The 20,606-nt window shown below is 52.8% G+C and overlaps 1 protein-coding gene across 4 annotated transcripts; it reads right to left on the reverse strand.

Annotated features, from left to right (window-relative positions):
- Nucleotides 1–1,640: 1,640 nt before the first annotated feature.
- On the reverse strand, nucleotides 1,641–20,309 carry BCL6 (BCL6 transcription repressor). Of its 4 annotated transcripts, none has more exons than XM_082320309.1 (10): nucleotides 20,246–20,309; nucleotides 10,789–10,827; nucleotides 9,566–9,733; nucleotides 8,251–8,472; nucleotides 7,130–8,113; nucleotides 6,345–6,526; nucleotides 5,071–5,238; nucleotides 3,521–3,651; nucleotides 2,977–3,114; nucleotides 1,641–2,058 (listed from the first exon to the last, which is right to left on the reverse strand). In XM_082320309.1, the coding sequence occupies exons 3-10, from the start codon at nucleotides 9,724–9,726 to the stop codon at nucleotides 1,915–1,917; spliced, it is 2,130 nt and encodes a 709-aa protein (XP_082176435.1). In that variant the 5' UTR covers nucleotides 9,727–9,733; nucleotides 10,789–10,827; nucleotides 20,246–20,309; the 3' UTR covers nucleotides 1,641–1,914. The 4 variants fall into 4 exon arrangements, with proteins under 4 accessions (XP_082176435.1, XP_082176437.1, XP_082176438.1 ...); XM_082320311.1 differs by lacking the exon at nucleotides 20,246–20,309 and adding an exon at nucleotides 19,603–19,863; XM_082320312.1 differs by lacking the exon at nucleotides 20,246–20,309 and adding an exon at nucleotides 12,874–13,054.
- Nucleotides 20,310–20,606: the final 297 nt, after the last annotated feature.

Genomic DNA, 20,606 nt, shown 5'->3' on the forward strand with positions numbered 1-20,606 from the left:
GCCCTCGCCAGCAAAGAGCACAAGGCACTTGCATGCACCCCAGGCATCCCCACTTCCCAAGGTCCTGGTCACCTCATGGCTTCACCCCCCCCCCCCCGCTCTGCACAGCCACCCAAATGGACTAAAGCATCTCCTCTCCCTACTAGGGGAGAGCAGGGGGACTCCCTCAAGCTGGGCTTTCTCAGCTCTGGCCCGCAGCCACTGTGCAATGGCTGGAAGCCCAGAGATGCTATCGGTCAGCGAGTTCCTGGAGGGGTTTACAGACCCTGCTCCACTGAACTATTGCACAAGGCAGCCGAACCAGCAGCTCCCCCCACCCCAGGCGCTGGAAAGCGAGAGGAGCAGCAGGCGGCCTTCTTCCCTGAGCAATTCTGGCAATTGCATCGGTTTCCATGAAATACAAATAACTACCCAGCCATCTGGAACCGGCCCTGGGCTGGTCAGCAAAAGGTCTCTCCCAGGCTCTGCCCTATTTCTGCCAGCTACTCGGTGCAAATGCAGAAAATATCGAGGAGGTGGCACAGTGGGACAGTCCCCACCAGGATGCAGAGCAGTGAGCTCGAGGCTTCCTCTGACCTCGAGCCCGAGACCATCTTCTCTCGATCCTGGAAAAGGCAGCTCCAGCCAGCCCTGCCTTCAACGCAGGGCCAGAGCTGCACCAAGCCAAGAGCTCCTGCCGGGGCTCGGGATGCTCAGCCCCTTCCCGGGGCACCGACTGGCCTTCAAGGTGCGCAAGGAGAAGGACAGGCAAGAACAGACCCCTCACTCCATCATACTTCACTTTTCTTCATTTTATTCTTTTATTTGTACAGCTATATTTTACAGAACGCATTAATGCAGTTTAGACACAGCCCAAACCCTGTCTCCCGAGATTGTTTATAACACAAGCATGTAAAAGAAGACCAAAAAAACCAAAAACAAAAAAATAAAACATTCCCCGATAGAGAGTTCCACCAAAACTCCTTTTGCAACATCAGGCTGTACCTTGAAGAAACTGAGCTCAATATAGTCCATACATTGAAAACTTCCATTGAAAAGAAAGGCACCGTGCGAAACCACATTTTACATATATACAGACTGAGAACTAGAACAAAAAAAATTACACTTTATTATTATTTTAAATTCCTTCTGCAGCTTTGTTGGTTTAATACACACTTTTTGTAAATTGTAAACCTTCACTTGCAAAAAAATACAAATACACTGATGCATTTAGACAAAATATTTTCTTACTTGTACAGATGCAATACTTTAAAATATCTCGTTAAGTGCTCTATCATAATAAAGATTCTCAGAGTGGCTTCTGCCTGCAGAGTCCAACTGAGCCTTTAATGCATTTTATATATTTTTAATATAGCTTTTTTAAAGGTCTATATATATTTATTTTATATATATATTTATATATTTATATCTATATATATTTACAACTCTGCCATAGATTCCTTCACCTTTGGTTAAAAAAGTTAAAGCCCTCTCTTTAATAGCATACTTTCTCTTTAAAAGAACACACATTTTGCATACAAAAGAAAAAAATCTGTTCCCATAAATCAACATTACATTCCTCATCTTCAAACGGCAAAGGCTGTGAAGGTTAGACTCCAGAGTTTATCAACACTCCACTGCACAGACATTTAAAATGACTATTTTTATTTTTTATGTTTTATATACAATAAGATCTGAATAATTTTATTTTTCTTTTCGTTTCACATAACTGGGAAAAATAAAACCCGTGTATTTGTAATTTTTTTTTTTTAATTTCTAATGTTTTTCCACTTATCTGCACTATGGGTTTAGAGGCACTCCATCATGTGATGAATTTTTTTTTTTTTTTTTCCTTTTTCTTTAAAGTGTTGCAAGTATCCTTTGGACAGCTTCTCCCCCCGCCAAGATGACCTCCTCCTGGGAAATCTTCTGCCTTCAGCAGGCCTTGGGGAGCTCCGGAGGCACCTCACTTGCTGAGATGCGGTACTGCACCTTGGTGTTGGTGATGGCCCCGTGCTTCTGCCGGAGGTGAAGCCGCAGCTGGCTTTTGTGGCGGAAATGCAGGTTGCATTTCTCACACTGCGGGACGAGAGGCAAAGGCAGAGGGTGTGAAACATGATGGTAGGGATGGTAGGGGACACGTCCTTCCCTTCAGGGAGGGGTCCCACAGCAAATGCCTGTCCTCCGCCAGCTACCCCAGGATGCTGCACCCATTATACCGGTGGATGAGGGATAAGTGGGGACGTAGTGGGAGAAGCAGCCCCCATGGGCACCCCCCATCTCAGGCTTTCAGCAGCACATTTCGGTTTATGGGATGCAGAAAGGCTGAGAGGACCCTGGCTCTGATGGACAAAGCGCCAAGCTCCTTATCTAGATGCTCAAACCAGCTACAGGGCTGCTTAGGGAACCACTTTTGATGCCTGCCAAGCTGGATGGCTCCAGAGGGATGTTTGGACGATAACCTCTGCTCCAACGTCCTCTCTAGCAGATGGGGAAAGCCAGAAAAGCCTCAGCAAAGAGCCGGAGCCCCCAGGGCTGCAAGCAAGGCAGGGCAGGCTGCTCGCTCGGTGCAGGTGCCACCAGCACAGGGGACCCCAGGCCAGGCTGTCTGCTACTTTCCCCCATCCCCGCACACAGCGGGCGACTGTAATTTAAGCCACTGCTATTTGGAGAAGTGTGACCTTCTTCCAGATGGGGTGGAAGAAAAGAAGAGCAGCTAAGACGTACCCAGCCTGGGCTGCACGTCAGCATTTCCAACACAGCCGCTTATGACAAAATATCTCGTCATCATCGGCTAATGCACGAGAGGTGTACGGGGCATGAGGAGCAGGGACATGACCCTTGGCATGGGGCCTCATGAGGCTGGCGAAGGCCATTGGGGTGCTGCAACCAGCCCATGTGAATGTCCCAGTGTCTTCCCAGCCCCCCAGGTTTGGCAGCATCCTCCCCCAGCCCCAGCTGAGAGCCTCCCCCCCCAAAAAAAGCAGGGTCACTCACATGATACGGTTTCTCTCCTGTGTGGATTCGAAGGTGACTTTTGAGGGTCTGCAGGTGCCGGAAGCGTGTGCCGCAGATCTCGCAGGGGTATGGCTTCTCCCCGGTGTGAATGAGCACGTGAGCACGGAGGTGGGCCACCTAGAGAGAGCAGCTCTGGGTGAGGACAGCCCCAGGGATGAGAGCATCCCACCGGGAGCAAGGGCATCCCACTGGGACCAGGGTTCTGCCCAGCTGTCTTTTTTTGGTCTATTGGGTTCTAGCTGGGACTCAGGGCCACACCTGTCTGAGGTCTAATATCTCCAGTCCTTAACAGCAAACAGAGGAGAGGAGCTAAAACCAGCAATCAGGCTTCCTACTAAGCCAAACTGGACCACATGGACCTTAAGGCCCCTATTTATCCCACAACACTATGGGAAGAGCTGCCCAAGGCAGTGAGCGTGGCCCATCAGCCTCCTCCTTGCCATGAGGCATCACTGGTCTTGGGCAGGAGGTCCGGCCATGTCCCACCTCCCCAGGCACTGCAAGTCTCAGAGGCCATATGCACCTGGACAAATCTGGCCCCGCAGGTCTCGCACTTGTAGGGTTTTTCTCCGGAGTGGATGCGCGTGTGGGTTTTCAGGTTGGCCGGCCGGTTGAACTGTGCCCCGCAGATGTTGCAGCGGTACGGCTTTTCTCCTGCAGAGCCGAAAAGAAAGGGTGAGGGATTAAGTACAGGCACGCTCAGCCCCCATGATCCATGGTGCTCCCCAAAGCTGTCCCTTCAGGTGCTAGACCCCAAGGCATGAAGCACTAGCCTTGACTCCTGTCCCTTTTGGAGATGACTGGAGATGGCAGCATCGGTCAGGACAGCTCGGGGTGTCCCCAGAGCAGGGTGAGCTCAGGAGGTACCTGGGCACTGCGGTACCTTTTCTTTTTCAGGTTGGGAGCTGCAGCCTTCAGGGCAAGAGAGAAAGCCGGGCAGCTCTGCCAGCGAGGATTAACAGCATCGCTCCTCCTGGCCCCGCAACCGCGGCTGGCGCCTGCGTCTCCCTACAGCTGCCAGTAAGCCACACAGGGCCACCTGGCTCCCTTCAGGCTCCTTGTGGTCCCCAGCACATCCCACCCTGGCCGTTCGTCACCTCTTTAGAGGAGCGAAAAGAGCTGATAGAGTGGAAAGCCAAGGCACACTCAGCGACCTGGCTCCCAAGTCATTATTCAGTTATAATCACCACTGCTGGCCCCGGGAGATGGGGGGAGTTGCAAAAAGGTTTTAACTAGTTTCTTTAGGATGGTTGAAGATGGGCTCAACGGGGAGTGGGTAACAGCCATCGACTATCCCCTCCTGCCTTTTTCTTTTGTTTCCAGGCTTTGACCCCACACACCCTCAAACCCTGCCCTGGCACTTGTGTTGTCTCCTTCACCCATGCCACCCTCCTGGAGCTCAGCTGAGGCTGCGGGAATTTATGTCTAATTCAGTGCAGCAGCACTGAGTCGTCAGCACAGACTTCCCTTCCCCAGCTAGCGAACTAGCTGTTGACAGGTTAAGCATTAATAAAAGCATAAAAAAAAAAAAATCCCTAGGTTTGTCAGCAAATGACTAAACCCTTAATATCCCCTTCCTTTCTCAGCTTTCATTGTGCTGATTCACAGAGTCCATCCATTCACAGAATTTCCCATCAGCAGAGTTTCTGCCAGGCTAGATATGATCTGGATTTCTAGGATGTAAGGGAAAAAAATCCCAGACTTCTCCCGAAATGTTCTTTTGATTTTTTTTTTTTTAAGTCTACCACAAAGTAACCTGGAGGCCACACATCTGCTCCCAGCCATGCATTTTCCAAGATGTCTTTAGAAACAGTGGCACCCAGCGCTTTACAGCAAAGGAGCTTGAGCTCCATCCCTGCTGTGAGGCCAGTCAGCATCTCCCCCATTCCCAGGTTTGGTGCTCTGCCCAAGGGCTCCCTGGCAGTGCCAAGAAAAGCAACTTGCTCTTCCCATCAGGGACAGCTTATGATAGAGCAGCGGACACTGCACCTGGGACAAACCCAGCCATAAACGCCCGTGTGTCCAGCAACCCACAGCCTCCTCAGTAAGTTGTCGCTGTGGCCAACACTGTACCTGTGTGGACGGTTTTGTGGCTGGCAAGGTTCCCCTTGTAGCGGAAGGAGGCCTGGCAGCGGTCACACTTGTAGGGCTTGTCACTGTGGACTTGCAGAGAGTGTCTCTTGAGAGAGGCCTCCTCAGAGAACCGGCAGTCGCACTCGTTGCAGAAGAAGGCTCCATTTTCTGGGAGGGCATAGAGGAGAGCAATGAGATGGGCAATGCATGGGCCAGCTCCTCAATGGGACATGGCATGTGTTTGGGATGGTGGGGACAGGCAGCCAGAGCAAGTGTTGGAACAAGGAGCTGAGCGCAGACATTCGTGATCAGTGGTGCTTGCACCATGCCAGTACCTCCTGACCATCTTGTGCACATAGCAAAAACATGCATGGTTTGAGAGAGTAAAGTCATCACAAGCCAACTCTGCTTCAGTGTGACACAAGCTGCTTCCAAGAAGCCAGTATCTCGCCTGGACATCTTTCAGAGAGGTCCACAAAGGCACCCGAGTTACCAGGCATCCCCTGAAGGATGGATGCTCAGCTCTGGAGCAACTCCATCACCTTTAGAGGTCTTAAACCTTTACAGGTAGAGATGTCTTCACTGAGCAGGGGAAGACCATCATCATTTGAAGCTCAAGACAGGTCTCCCCAGTAGGAGGGTGCCTAACTCTTAAATGCTGTATGTAGCTTTGAGCATCACTGCAGTGGGGTTCCCTCTGTGGATCTCTGCCCACACCGCAGGTGACAATTCTGCATTTCCCCTCCCTGAGCTACAAGCAGATGGGTGCACAGATACTTGTCTATGGGCTTGTGGAGTTTTGCAACAAGATTGCAAGCCTCATTATCTGCATTTCTCCAGATGTGCGCATTGGGCTCCCTGATAATGAAGATATCATGACGGATGCATGAGACACACCATCTTGCCCAATCCCCATTAGGGTCATTACATCTGCCAAGCTTGTTCTCCTGTGGTTCTGGTGGGGTGGGGTGCACATTGTTTCCTGTCCTTAGCTGCCAAGTTTGCAGCAGGTGACTAACTCCCTGCACAAGGTATCTGGACAGTGCTGGGGAAGGGGAGGGAGGAAGCAACTCCCATGTCCGTGTGTCCCTCACATGCATGTACACAGCTGGTCAGCCAGTTAAGAGGGAACTGTAAAGCACCCTGGGGTCCACCGGTATCGGGGACAGGTGTGACTGCGCATTTGGACACAGGGCAAGGGTTGGATGGGTCCCCAGACTGCACAGCCCCCTTGCCTGCTCGTTGAAAAAGGCCACTAGGGATGCAAGACTCACCACAGCTGGAGTCAGAGTATTCAGACTGGGTTTCCCCCATCTCCTCTCCAAAGTTTGAGCCAGGGGTATGAAGGCACATCTCAGCATGTTGTGGGGACTGGCAGCCACAGGAGCTGCACTTCGACGAATGCATGTACAGTGGAGACTGCCCTTCGCTGCTCCGAGGAGACCCATCCCGGGACCTGTGGAAGGACAGCAATGCACACAGCCGTGAGAAGGCTCTTGCTGTGCTTGAGCTACTGGGCCCTTGTTTGCACCCTTCCAGACACAAAGGACAGCCATGTTTTATGGGCACTTTTGTGGCAAGACGCACAGCATAGCCCTGACCAACAACAGGTCCCTGAGCCTCAATCCTTCAGGTGCCCATCACCAAACGACCTCAAAGCTCTCTAGGAACATCCAGGTCCAGAGGATAGTGTAATGTTCCCTGGTAGTTTGGCCTTTCCAACGCTTACAGCCAACCAAAAGCTTGAGGCACAGGGAGTCTGGTGAAAACCAGGTTGGGCAAATCCAAGCTCCAGAAACTGTCCAGAGCTGCCAAAGTGAGTCAGGGATTCCTGACCCAATGTTCCCAATTCCATCACCAGGCCAGGCTAGCACCACTAAGGTGGGGACAGCTGGCACCCAGCCCATGTCACTGGCAGTGCTCCACCAAATGTAGAGGCTTCCACCTGCTCATGGCTGGACTCCCCAGCCCAACGCTACAGCTATTTCACACACTTCCAAACCCTCAGCAACAATGCAGGGAGTCCTGTCTCTCATGGCAGGGGGGGAAATCTTCTCACCTGTTAACGATATTGTTGAGTCTGCTCGCTTGTGGGATAGTAGAGTCTTCTCCATTCACGCTCATCTTGGTGGGGGATTGCACGTTGAGATGCTCCGGCTCCATGGACTGCTGGCAAGTGGACATGGGCATGTAGGTGCGAGGAGAGAGGGTTCCCATCTCATTCTGGTCAGCACTGTCTTGCTTGGTGCTCTGATTGAGAGAGTTGAGGACAATGAACTTGTACTTTTTCCAGTTGCAGGCTTTGGGGTCTGTGGGGCTCTTGGTGAAGAGGGAACTGGAGCTCTGACTGATACGGGCATTCTTGCTGCTGCTGGACTCGGTTGGCGAGTTGGGCTGACAGTCTGACTTCTGGGGGCTCTGAGGGCTGATGAGTCCCTTGCGGTCCAGCGGGGTGTTGGTGGGCTCAAAGTGCTGGCTGATCTCATCTTCTGAAGAGGTCCGCTCCTCCTCTTTGGCCACTTTGTCGCAAGAGAAATAGGGATTGTTCCGGATTGAAGGGACGACAGGTTTGGGGCCAGAGGCTACGCTGTAGTGCATGTCACTCCTGGCTTCTTCAGCAGCACCTTCTTTCGGAGCATAGATGGTAGCATGGCACATGTTGGCTGAGATGTCGGTAATGGTTCTCATGTACTCGGTGGGGATTGTCCTGGAGCTGTCACATGGCAGGATCCTCTCCTTGGGGAAGGCACCTGCCCTTGAGAGTTCAGAGAGAGGCATCCTCATCTCCCGCAACTCATCATCCACAAGGAAGCTATTTAGAGGGAGAGGGCTGTATCCATGGTAGGAAATGGGGGATCCAGACAAACTATTGATCAAGCCAGGTGCAAAGGCCCTCCCATTGCAGAGGGACCCATTTTGGAGAGGCATGCCATTCTCTGAAACATCTCTGCTCCGATAAGCCATCACCTCTGGGTGGCTTAGCATCCGTCCAGCCAAAAACTCTTCCCTTGGGGTCTTCACAGCAGACACCATCTCCGCTTCACTGGAACCAGGCAAAAAGAAGGGAGACGCAGTCATTTTCAGCCCATAAGGATAAGTTTTCAGATACTTTGTCAGTTCTCCCCCCTCCCACCCAAACACACCATCCCAGGCTCTCCAAAGTTCACTCATGGCGCTCACCTAGACTTGACAAACCTTCGGCAGGTATCAACCACGTGCTCCATCTGCAGGTACAGCGCTGTGGCCATCACGGCCATGATATTGTTCTCCCTCAAGTTCAGGCGGGACGTATACATGAAGTCCAAGAGGATGCAAAATCCCTCAGGGTTAATTTCAGGGTCCAGGTTGATGACATTCAAGTTGCACTTGAGCTGGTCAGTGAAGATGCTGTAGAAGAGGCCACTGCAGAGAGAAGACAGGAGAGAAGAGTGTTATGACAATTCAGAGGAAGAAAGGAGAATTTGTCTGAAATCCCTTAGCGCAGAGGGGTTCGTGAATGGGAAGGGAGGAGGAGGAAATTACAGAATTCCCTGAGCTTCCCCCTTATTATCAAGCTTGGTTTCTCAGCTTAGTAAGCATCTTCTGCACTGCACTTTTCCAACTGGAACAGCCTGCTTTTAGATCTCACCTGCTCAACAACTCCCCACTGCCTCCATTTAGAAATTCCCCCTTTTTTTTTTGGTTGTTGTTCTTACCACCACCCCCTTCCCACTGTGACTCATTTCTTTCAGAAGTCTCTTGAGGCATCCACGCTCACTCTTTAACCAGGAAAAAAACCCACAAAAACCAAAAAACAAAAAGGAAATGTTGGCAAAACATTTTTCAGATGTCTTAATAGTCAAACCTTGGCTTTTTCAAATCTTTATACCTTGTCAGCAGGAGACCCTGGAAGGCATCTGCTGTAATTCAACCGGGCAATGGTGGGATGTTAATTAGCATTCACGAGGAAGCAATTCCAGCAATCCTAGGAGCTGGAAAGGGATTTCAGACCCCACCAGGCTTGAAAAAAAATCAACAAAGGTGGGTGCAGCCAGCATCCTGGCAGTCAGGGAGGAATAGCTCTAAAAATAGCAGTGACAGGGGACACTGCGGTCACAGAGGACTCGCTCACCCCAGCGAGCATCCAGCCTGCCCTCCCTCCCCTCCCCTCTCCTCTCCCTGCAGAGCGTTTGTGCTTTGCCTTCAGGGATGTGCCTCACATCTGCTGTGCTCCTGTTTGTCTCCATGGGCTGCGTGTGGGCAGATGTGGGCATGCAAGGAGGAGAGAGGTGTGGGCACTCAAGGAAGAGAGGCGTGGGCACCGCGTTGGAGGTGAAAGGTCTCCGCTCTCTCATCGCAGGTACAAATTTCTTGGCAGCCCCTTTCAGTTCTGCTTCTCTGCCTCTGTTTCCCTGTCTGTAAACCCCAGGAGCCTGCCCAGGGCTGCAGCAGTGTTGCTGGTGGCCAAAGGCAGAGGGAGCAGGGAAGGGAGGCAGGGAGGGGACCCTGCTCTCACCTGCAGGCCATCAGGACTGTTTTGTGGGCTCTGAACTGCTCCCGGTTCACGATGATGACAACGTCAGTCAGGATATCCCGGCTTCTAAGGCGGTTGAGATTGAGGAGGACATCACTCGCGTGGCGGGTGAACTGGATGCAGCTGTCTGCCGGCGAGGCCATCTCGAGTCTGCTCGAAACAGAAGCGGGAGGAGGATGGGAATGGAGAAGCGGCCAGGCAAGTATCCTAAACCCAGCAAAGAGACAGCGGCTGCTCTGGGATGTGCTCATATGGCCAGCTGCCACTGGTAGGAACAGCAGCAGCTCCTTGGTCCCAAGACAAACAGCCCTGCACAACACCAAGCGCCTGCCAGGCTGCCCGGTGAGGTCTCCTGGCCAGCAGTGAGACCTGGCATGTTTCAGTCCCACCCAGCAAGCTGGCGGGCGAAGGCAACCAGACCCTCCTGAGGATTAGCTAACCAGCTCCTCTTTCTTCCTGCCTCACCCATGGCAGCTCCACCCCAGCCCACTCCTCCCACCACCACTTGGGTTCATCTCCATGAAGCTCCCAACACAGCTTCCCAGCCTTCAGATCTTCTTCAGGAGCCATCCCCCTCACCCATCTGCTGGCTGGCTGCAAATCCAGCCATGGGAATGAAAACCAGCCTTGAAGGTCCCAGCTGAAGCTGAAGGATTTCAACACCTGGAAAATCCAGCCCACAGCGGACCATCAACCCTCTCCCACCAGCCAGCTACTTTCCTGCTCCCAAGTGGTGGCCACTTTGGAGAAGACCTGTCCACAGTTTCCCAATGAATCGGTGGTGGCAGTGAGGAGCAGAACTCATCTAACCTGCTGGGCTGCTACCCAAACCACAGCCCAGTCTCTCCCAGTGAGCAAGGCTTGGGTTAGTCGAGGAACATGAAGCCTTCCCCCAACACAACACCCGTTGACCCATCTCAGAGGTGTCCTCCCAACCAGCACCCGGGAGAGTCCACATCTCCCCATGCCTGAAGTTTGGGCTGGAACGTGCATCTTCAGTGTCAAATTCCTCCATGATCAACCCCCTCCCACAACCCCGACTCCTCCTCCTTCCCCAGCAGCGTATGAACGTACAGTATTTTCTACAGAGCAGCTGCTCTCCTGAAAACAAGTTCCAGCTGGGTCTAATGAAACATTTCATTCAACATGGTAAAGGGAAGGGGGGGGGTGGTAGGAGAGGAAGCACAAAATTTAAATTTACATACCCAATGCCTCAATTCACAGTCCAAAAGTTTCTTTCAAACCTACAAATAAAGCACAAGAAAACAAACGCCACATTAGCTGGTAATTATGAATTGGCCATGGCAGGACACAAGCCTGCTCTTTCACTCAAGTATCAGTTGGATAAGAGCTAGAGATAACAAACCTTCTACTCTCCAGTAAGGTTAACATTTGTTTCTTCCGGTACAGTACGTTCTTATCACAACCACAGGCTTTGAGAATCCAATCATAGCTTCTTCCACACCCTCTAGCCCAAACCATGGGCGTATGCCAAGAAGATTTTCATTTCCATGACTCAGGAACTTAAAGGCAGGTGGGGAAGGGAAGTCAAGCGAGAATTTTCTCACCACTTCTTTCGGAGATAACTCTTCCCCTGCCAAGATCGAATTCCCGACCGGTGCCACATCCAAGACCAATGCCATATTCCCAGCACCTTGTTAACAGGCATGACTTACATACAAACATCTGCTGCCACTCTGCTCAGAAACCTGGAAAGAGCCTGAATCCAGTCCTCCAAAACAGCTACTGCCCTTCTCAGAATACCGACGCGCTCCAGCCACCGGTGAAAATGCTGGGACGGGACTGCTGAACACACTTGGGAGGATATGGGCGTCAAGTACCGAAGTGACTTGGCCAGGATCACAGAGGAAGCCAGTGGCGGAGACGGATGAGGAGCCAGAACAAATGCCTTCCTCTGGCTGCTGCAAAACCCTTCCCCTAAACCACAAGCTTTGTCTCCAGCCACTGGCTTCATGGGCAACGCGGCTGGGGCAGCACAGCAAGGAAACCCAGGAGTTAACTGCCTTCCAGAACTCACATTACTACTCCCAAATCTACTTAAAACCAACAAAGACAATTGACCTGGCACTAACGCAGGAAGAAGGTCCTCAGGCAGCTGCCCCAGCAGGGAGATGCGCAATAAATAAGTGAACCACGCTATTTTGAGGACCGATCCCCAAAAACCGGACAGAGACAGTAAGACTGCCAGCACTTGCAGAAAGCCCATCCAGCCCTGTGAGGACAAGTGTCCCCTCCCCCTTGCAGGAGATGTGCAGATCTGGAGCCCAAGCTCCCCTCACGTCCCCAGAGACACCAGGGTGGGATGAAGAGGTGAGATTTAAGGCAAGATATCACACGCAAAACCCAGAGGGGTGTCTTACAGCCCCATTCCAGCCATCAAATGCAAATCTTCAGAGCTGCTCTGAGCCTGGCTAGCTTTAAACTTTACGCACACACAAAAAGTGACTCATTTCCCAAATACTGCAGACTCTGACCTTTCTGTACAAGCTCGCTGCCAGCCGCTCGCTACCGGCAATCACAAGCCAAGGGACTCGCGGCACTCTGCAAGGAGCCCAGCATGCATCCGTGTGTTTGTACAAGTGGATGTATGCATTTGGGGCAGCTGGCTGGCATCTCAACCTTGGCCGTGCCGATAGATGCACTCTGCCAGGCTCCTGGGGACTCGCCCCGGTGTCACAGACATGGGGAGGCGACCCATCCATAAACCAACAAAGTTACAAACTGCGAGATGAACTCTGCGCCTGTGAGCATCACGTGAGAAGCTGCTGCTGTCACCAAACTCCCTTACCCACAGAGAGGCCACAGCGCTGCCCGGCCAGGGAGACACCCAGCTCCTCTCCCAGAGCTGGACCCTGGCACAGCCCCCTCCCCACCCTCCCAAATTATCCCTTCCCAGCGCAGTGCTGCTGCAACGCCTACGCCCTCGGAGCCGGGCAGGTGCATCCCAAGCAGCTCCCGGCTGCAGGATGTGGGCACGCAAAAGGGAAAGGGACCTTCCTTCCCCTCGCTATGCCGAGCCGGGTTAACCCTGCCCCTCCTGGCCTCTGCACAGCACCAGCTCTGCGCCCCAGCATGGGAGGATGCTCCGACCAAAGACCAATGGAGAAGGGGACAGGAACAGAGACCAGTGATGGGGAGCAGAGAAGACCACCACAGCCAAGCATGGCCTTCTCCATTCCCCCCCTCAAAGCCCATGAGGCTCCCCCAGGCTCAGCTAGGGCCAGAACATCACCCCAAGCCCCCCCCCCTCCAGTTTTCTTGCCCAGTACCTTGCAGGTGTGGGCTCTCCAGCAGTGCTCGGGGCTGCACACCAGGGCTCGCTGTGCCCGGAGAGGAAGGTCTGGGCCAGGCGCGGGGCCCATTTCGGGGGTGGCCGCATGGGACTGTCACTGCTGCTGCCTTCCAGGAAGGCAATGGGTCTGCCCCAGCGGTTCAGGGAATGGCCCTTCCCTGCCGGCACCTCCCCGAGAAAACCCATTCCTGGAAGGGAGCCCAGGGCTGGCTCTGCCCTCCCTGCAGCCAGCTCAGTGAGCATGGGGAGTGTACATCTCCCTGTGGGGGAACCCCTCTCAGCTCCACCCCACACAAAGGGGAGACCCTCACCGGTCCCCCACCCCAGGGCAGAGGGGAGAACCACGGACCTTCCCCCCATCCATCTTTCTGCCATGCACAGGGAAACCCCTCCATCCATCCATCTATTCTCCCACTGATAGGGAATCCCTTTTCATCCATCCCCCTCCCATCCTGTGCACAGGGGGGGACTCCTTGCTCCCCTACCCTTCTTTGCATGGGGGATGCCCCGTGGTTTTTGCCCCCTCCCACCCCCAAATGCATAGTCTGGGGGAAGGCACCGATCACTCCCCATCCCTGGGCCCCGGTCTCCTACCCCTCCAGAGCCTGCAGCGCCGACTCCCTCACATCACCGTGGAGGGGTGGCTGGGTGAAGTCTCCCTTCCCCACGCCTCATCCCACACAGTGCTTCGAAACTGCCCGCCCAGGGGAAGCTCCATCCTGCCCCCCCTTCCTCCCCAGTCCCAGCACCCTGCAGGTTCCCAGCCCCATAGGAACAGCCTCCAACCTGCCAGGGCATGCTGCCAGCTGCCCCCCCCACCCTGCCAAAGGATGCCTGGTTTCTCCATTACAGGGACCAGAGGGACAACCAAGAAAATGGGGTGGTGTGGGGGCCCCTCCGGGCACAGTCATGGATGCTACAAGCCATGGTGAAGATGATGCTCTTGGCCGGGGATGTGCAAGCGCCCAGCTCTGCTTTCCCGGTGTCATGCAATCAGGGGGCACTAAGCGTCCTTTAGCTGTCACAGCAGACTTTTATTAATTTAGTAGCTTCTGGTTGGCGTCTAGGCCAAAACGTGGCTGGATTAATAATAACCCAAGAAGAGACCGAGAGAAGTCCTAGCGCACAGTGTCAGCACAGATCAAAAGCAGCATCACTAGTGCAAGCCCTGTCATTTTTTCCATCGTACCCTTCCGTGAGCCGATTGCACTCGCTCTATCGAGCAGTCTCTGCTAACTTTCAATCTGATCCAATTTCCTGCCAGCAAACAAATGTTTCTAGGAAATGCAATACATTATCTGGACGGGTTTATTATCAGCATTTGGAAGCAGGAAAACTGCATATTTTCTCGAGCGCTGCAGGGAACTTTATAGTTTGTACTTCAAAAGAGGGTTTAAAAGGATTGCCCTTGAAAGCTGGCCCAGCTCAAGTCTCCACATTGTTTTGGTCTTTGCAGAAGAAAATGCAGAGGAGGCGGGGAAGCACACTAAAACTGCCTCCAATGTTTTCCACTAAGGAGGACTCCCCTGCCCTCTACGGAGCCAAGCTCTGACTGCGAAGCAGAGGCAGTGCGTGCCCTTGGGAAGCGAGGAGTCAAGCCTTCTTCAGCGTTTCAAACGACCCCAAGCAATTTGGCACATTAATTTTTCAAGGGAAGGCAGGAACTGCATCCTGGCTTAAGTCGAGGGAGCTACTCCAGAGAACAACGGACGGACACGGTGCCCTGCCAACACCGAGCCCTGCACCGAGGTGCCGACCCGACGGCAGGGTGCAGCCTGAGCCGGGCATCCCCAGCAACTGAGCCAGGTCCCTGGCCCGGCTGGGCTCAGAGAAGGCGTCCTATCATCCCCACCCCGTTCCAGGGAGGTAAATCACCAGCTGGCACCGACCCTCTGCTCCCCATCTCTGTCCTCCAGGGGCTGAGGGTGGCACAGCTCATCTTGGCAGCAAGAAGCTCCTCTGGCATCCCGCCTGGATGGGGCGAGACACGTATGCAGCTCGGGGTCCCGTGGCCAGGGGAAAGGCAACCCCCCACCACCACGTTTATTTAATGAAACAGATTTAAGGAGACCCTTTCAGAGGGTGCCCAGTCCTACAGGACACGTTCTTCAGGACCCACTGTCCTGCAGTGTGCTTGTCCCAAGCTCTCCCCTCCATAAGCAGGGATCCCACATTCCTCATGGGTACCCGGCATACAGCCCAAAGGCAGCACGCTGACCAGGAGAAAGAGGGGGAGGAAAACAATATAGCCTAAAAATTTCTCCCCTCTCCCAATGCCCTTACCTCTCCCTGTGTTTTAGATATGAAGCTCCGCTGAGATTGCTGGGGTTTTAAAGCAGTCCTGAAGACTACATGCTTGCTCTGATTTAGGGGTGTTTGTCTTTCTGGCTGCCAGCGTCCTGCAGCAATGGGAACACACAAGACCTAGCATGGATTTAAAAAAAAAAAAAAAAAAAAAAAATGCGGGGAGGACTACATTTGCAGTCTAAATTTGCAGTCTGAAGGAGTTTACTGGTCAGATGCTGACTTTTGGATAGTCATCTAACCAAACTGCAAACTGTGAACTCCTGAGGTTTGCCAATGCCTGCTGTAAACATGGAAACCAAGTGTCACTTTTTGCCAAACAGAAGAATGGTTTAAAAATAGATCTAGAAAAGAATACAGGCATTCGGCATACAGGGCTCCCGTTTATAGACTCCCATGCTACTATAAAATGGAGCAAGAGGTTATGAGCACGCAGGCAACTTTTCACCAAATTTAGATTTTACAAACTTCTCAGAAAGCTGAAGACAACATTTCAGGCTCCAACTGAACTAGCAAAAGCTCTTCATGTGGAGTTTGCAGCCCAAATGTTACAGCACACGGACTAAAACGGGCATGAAACAGTTCTTCAACCGCAATGCCATAAATACGTGAAGGTACATAAGCTGCACACTGAGAAATGCACCTACTGGTTAGAGCTTCATTTTATTCACCTACAGACTTTGCAACAAGATTTTCTTTTAAATGTAGTATTCACATAAAATGAGAGGATACCCAGCCCTGCTCCTACAACACAGGACTGCCTCATAAAGTTTTACCACCTGTATTTGTAATGGGTTTTTGAGGACAACATTACTGTTTACTAAAACAAACAAACAAAAAACCCCCCACAAACCCAAACACCATTCCTACAAATTAATATTAGGCTGCTGCCATCGGGGGCTGAAAGCTTCCCCCCTTTGCTGGTTTGGGCTGGGATAGAGTTAATTTTCTTCACAGTAGCTAGTATGGGGCTATGTTTTGGATGTGTGCTGGAAACAGTGTCGATAACACATGGATATTTTAGTTACTGCTGAGCAGTGCTTACACAGAGTCAAAGACTTTTCTGCTCCTCACCCCACCCCAGCAGCGAGCAGGCTGGGGGGGCACAAGAAGTTGGGAGGGGACACGGCTGGGACAGCTGACCCCAACTGGCCACAGGGATATCCCACACCGTACGATGCCATGCTCAGCACAGAAAGCTGGGGGAAGAAGATGGAAGGGGGGACATTCGCAGTTATGGCGTTTGTCTTCCCAAGTAACCGTTACGCGTGATGGAGCCCTGCTTTCCTGGAGATGGCTGAACACCTGCCTGCCGATGGGAAGGAGGGAATGAATTCCTTGTTTTGCTTTGCTTGCGTGCACGGCTTTTGCTTTACCTGTTAAACTGTCTTTATCTCAACCCAGGACTTTTCTCACTTTTACCCTTCCGATTCTCTCCCCCATCCCACCAGGGGAGAGTGAGCAAGCGGCGGTGTGGGGCTTAGTTGCTGGCTTGGGTTAAACCACGACACCCCCCAAAAAAAAGAAAAGGAAAAAAAAAAAAAAAAGCAGCATAGCTTTACAATGCATCCTAAATTAGGCAGAAGTTCAAGGGCAGATTAACACCACAACTCGGAAAGATTTTCACATGTGATTTCATGACCAGACGCAGAGAGAACTCCATATGGAAATGTCAGTGACTTTAATAAGCACTCGGTTGTTTCCAATTAGGCTCCTTAAGTAAGTTCAGTGGCATCCAGAGTTTCCTCTGCCACCTTCCTCCTAGCTGGCAAGCTTTTTTTTTTTTTATTTTTTTTTCTTTTTTTAACGAGCCGTTAATAAACATGTTCCCACTCTGCCGAGGCTGCCGGCTCCGGCAGCCCCTGCCCTGGCCGGGAGGAGGGGAAGAGCGGACACTAGATGGCACCAGTTAGCTTTGCTGCAGGAGCGATTTTTCCCCTTGGAAAATAAAACACCCCAACCAAACCTGGAAAACATGTAATTTTGTCGATGTAATTCTGTTTCTCTTAAAACGCGTCTGAGCAACATTATTTTTATGAGCTTTTCCAGCCTTGTTTTGAAAAACTTAATGTTTCTGCTAGGTTTATTTTTGTCTCATCAGACAGCAGGCTGAAGCCCTCCCAGCGCTGCAAACAGGGATGTCTAAAAAGTATTATAAAGACTTTTGACTAATTTTCTTTTTCTTTTTTTTTTGGGGGGGGGGTGCGATTCATAAGAATCACTTCTCATTCCGACTTCTTCCTTCGTAATAATAACTAACCAGTTAACCTCCACTTCCTCTCCCAATATTGACTCAGACAGTCAGAACTGAGGGGGATTGGAAATTGGAATTGAAATGCATCCCAAGAGATCTTTGATCTGTTTTGCCAGTCAAAATTGAACACTTGGAGATGAAGTCTTTTCTTACTGGAACAATGTAATAATCCATTCTTCTGGAAAATTGCTAGACACCCTTTGAATATTTTAATGGCTTGATGATTTGTTTCACGGGGCAAAAATTGCCATCTATAATGTAAGTTTTTAGACCTGCGATCCTACCATTAGAAGAAAATAACAGAACCTCAGGTTCTGCCTCTCCATGTATATATAAAGAGATGCTTCCCCTAAAATATTTTTAAAGCAATTTTTGAACTGTAACCCCCAAGGACTGCAGGAAGAAGCCTGTATTTGCTCATGAAGCACTTATCCTTTAAATCTTTGAAACAATACGGCAAATAATAATTTTTAAAGCATTTAAAACCTCAGGAGAAGAATCAATAAGCATCCCCAGATCGAATGAGGGCCTGATCCCATACCCAGCCCTGCTGACACTTCCACTGGCACAGGTATGAATTTGGCCCCAGACAGAGATGTTGGACCAACGCAGCGCTTCTTGCTGAGCCTCATCCGTCTGGCCCCAGCCTCCCTTCGCACCAATCCTGCGCCTACTGAAGTCAGTGGAAAAAACTAACCCGGGCCGGGTTTGTTTGTGTTGTTTTTGACTCATGATTTTAAGCCCAGATTTGCCTCTTCCCTGGAAATGCAACAGGGGGGTCAAAGGCAGCTTTTTAGGCACATCTGAGAGGCTGCCGCAGATTTTTCTAAACAAACGCCTTGCTTTCTGTTTCCCTCCTTCCCAAGAGGCGATTTCATAACATTTCACGCTGTGACTTTGCAAACTAAAGGCGGGGGGTGGGGGGGGCAGAGCGGCGAGGCTGAGGGCCGGGGGGGGGGGGGGGGGGGGCGGCCGGGAGAGGTCGCTGCCGCCCGACCACGAAAGTTTTCATAACAAAGTTGGGCTTTTTCGGTTTTGTTTTGCCTTTTTTTTTTTTTTGGGGGGGGGGTAAAAAAAAAAATAATATATGCACACACAAAAACACACACCTAACCAAAAAAAAGCCTTCTCCCTTCCCCCACCGGCTTTTGGTTGTTTTGGGGAGCCGGAGGGAGGCTGGGGGGGCGCAGCGGCGCGGGCCGGGCGCGGTGCGCGGGGGTTGCGCGGTTCTCCGCGGCTCTCCGCGGCCGGCCGCGCCGCTCGCTCCAGGAATAGCGTGTGGCCGGGGGCCAGCCCCGCGGCTGCCGGCGGCAGATTTACGAGCGCCTGTCGCCGAGCCAAGTCCGCCGCGGTAGTAAACACAGGGGAAGGGCTGCGATGGGGGCAGCGGGGGGCTCTCCCCGCACCGCACCCGGGACCCCAGCCCTTGCACGGCTGCATCCTTGCACGGCCGCCTTCCTCCCGCCGGACGACCCCCTCTTCCCCCCGCGGGGCTTGTTGTTATTATTATTCATTGTTTTGAGCCCTGCGCGCAATATTCAGAGTTGCTCCACGCACTTTCCCCCCCCCTTTCCGAGCTTTGCATCGCGTTTTATTTTCCAGCCGGCAAAAGCCCGTCGCGGCCGCCCCGGCACACGCCGTCGAGGCGAGCGCGGTTCCCCCCCCCCGCCCCGGGCCGCCGCTCCGCGGGTGCTCCGGGACCGGCAACCGGCGACGGCCGAGCCTCCCCGCGGGCTCCCCCCTTCCCCGGGCAGAGAAATGCCGCAAGTCTTCTCCATCACCGCCCGCTCTTAGCCCGGGGCTTGACAGATCACGGCGCAGCCCCGCCACAGGTTGCAAAGCGCACCAGCCGTTTCGCGGTTGTATCGGGGACGGAATAACAATAATAATGATAGAGTAATATAGTAATAAAAATAGAGAGGGGGGGAGGGAAAGTGATGCGGAAAGGCCGGAGCGGCGGTGCCCGGTGCCGCCGAGCCCCCGCGCTGCCGCCAGCCCCGCTCCGCGGCGGCTTTGTGCGGCGGCGAAACGACAACAGCGACACAACACGCATTAAAAATAAAAAAAAAAAAAAAAAAAAAAAAAAAGAGGGAGAGAGAAGAGAAGAAGAAGAAAAAAAAAAAGGGGGGGGGAAGAAAAATAACACACCCCGAGCCAGGGATCCAGCCATTGGGAGCCGACCCCGAGTCACGCAAAACGCCAGGAGCTCGGCGGCCGCGCTCGCCGCCGTCCTGCGCCCGCGGGGCGGCTGCAGGTGCAGAGAGGAGCCGCCGCCGCCGTCCTCCCCGTCCCCACCCGGCCGCCACGCGTGCGGGAAAGCCAATAATCCCTGATAACCGATAATCCCCCGGGAGAGGACGGCGAGGGGAGACACCCCCCCCTTTCCCCTTATACACGCTCCCGGCGTTAAGACATGCAGGCACCCCTATTTTTCTCGCCTGACAGCGGGCTAGGGGAGAGGGGGGGAGGCGTGTGTGTGGGAATTAAATAAATAAATGAAGGAGGAAAAAAAATTAAATTTAGGAGATAATAAAAAAAAATATTAGAGGGTTGTCGGGGCACCTGCCGCGGGAAAGGGGGGGAAGGAAAGAGGGGGGGAAAAAAAATGGGTAGAAATATATAGAGGCGGCTCCGCGCCAGGCGTCGGAGCGGGGCAGGGAGGGAAAGAGGAGGGAAAAAAAAAATGGAGAGAAAAAAAAAAAAAAAAAAAAAAAAAGAGAGCGAGAGCGAGCGAGCGAGCGAGAGAGAATTAAAGGGTAAAATCGGCCGCGGCAATAGAAGCAGCAATCACCTGGTCTCCGGGCTTTCCTAGAAACTCCTTGCATCACCACTTCTAAGAACCCCAGTTCTAAGAATCAACAGAGCCCAATTCTCGGAATTTGAGCTGCAGACTCTACCATTGCGCTAAGCACGGGGAGGGCCGCGGACCTCCCCCCGCCGCTCCATCGCTGCCGCCGCCGCCTTCCCGGGACCAGCGCCCCCCCCCCGCGCCGCCCCGGAGGGGGCGGCGCGGGGGGGGGCGCTGATCCCGGGAAGGCGGCGGCGGCGGCGGGGGTCCCACCGAGTCGCCCTCCCGTTTTCACACACCCCCCCCCCCTTTCCCCGTTCGCAGTGGTCGCGCCCGGGCGGCGGGTCACGTGGCGGCGGGTGCT

Source organism: Platalea leucorodia (assembly GCF_965183815.1).
Source record: "Platalea leucorodia genome assembly, chromosome: 8".
Lineage (NCBI taxonomy): Eukaryota > Metazoa > Chordata > Aves > Pelecaniformes > Threskiornithidae > Platalea > Platalea leucorodia.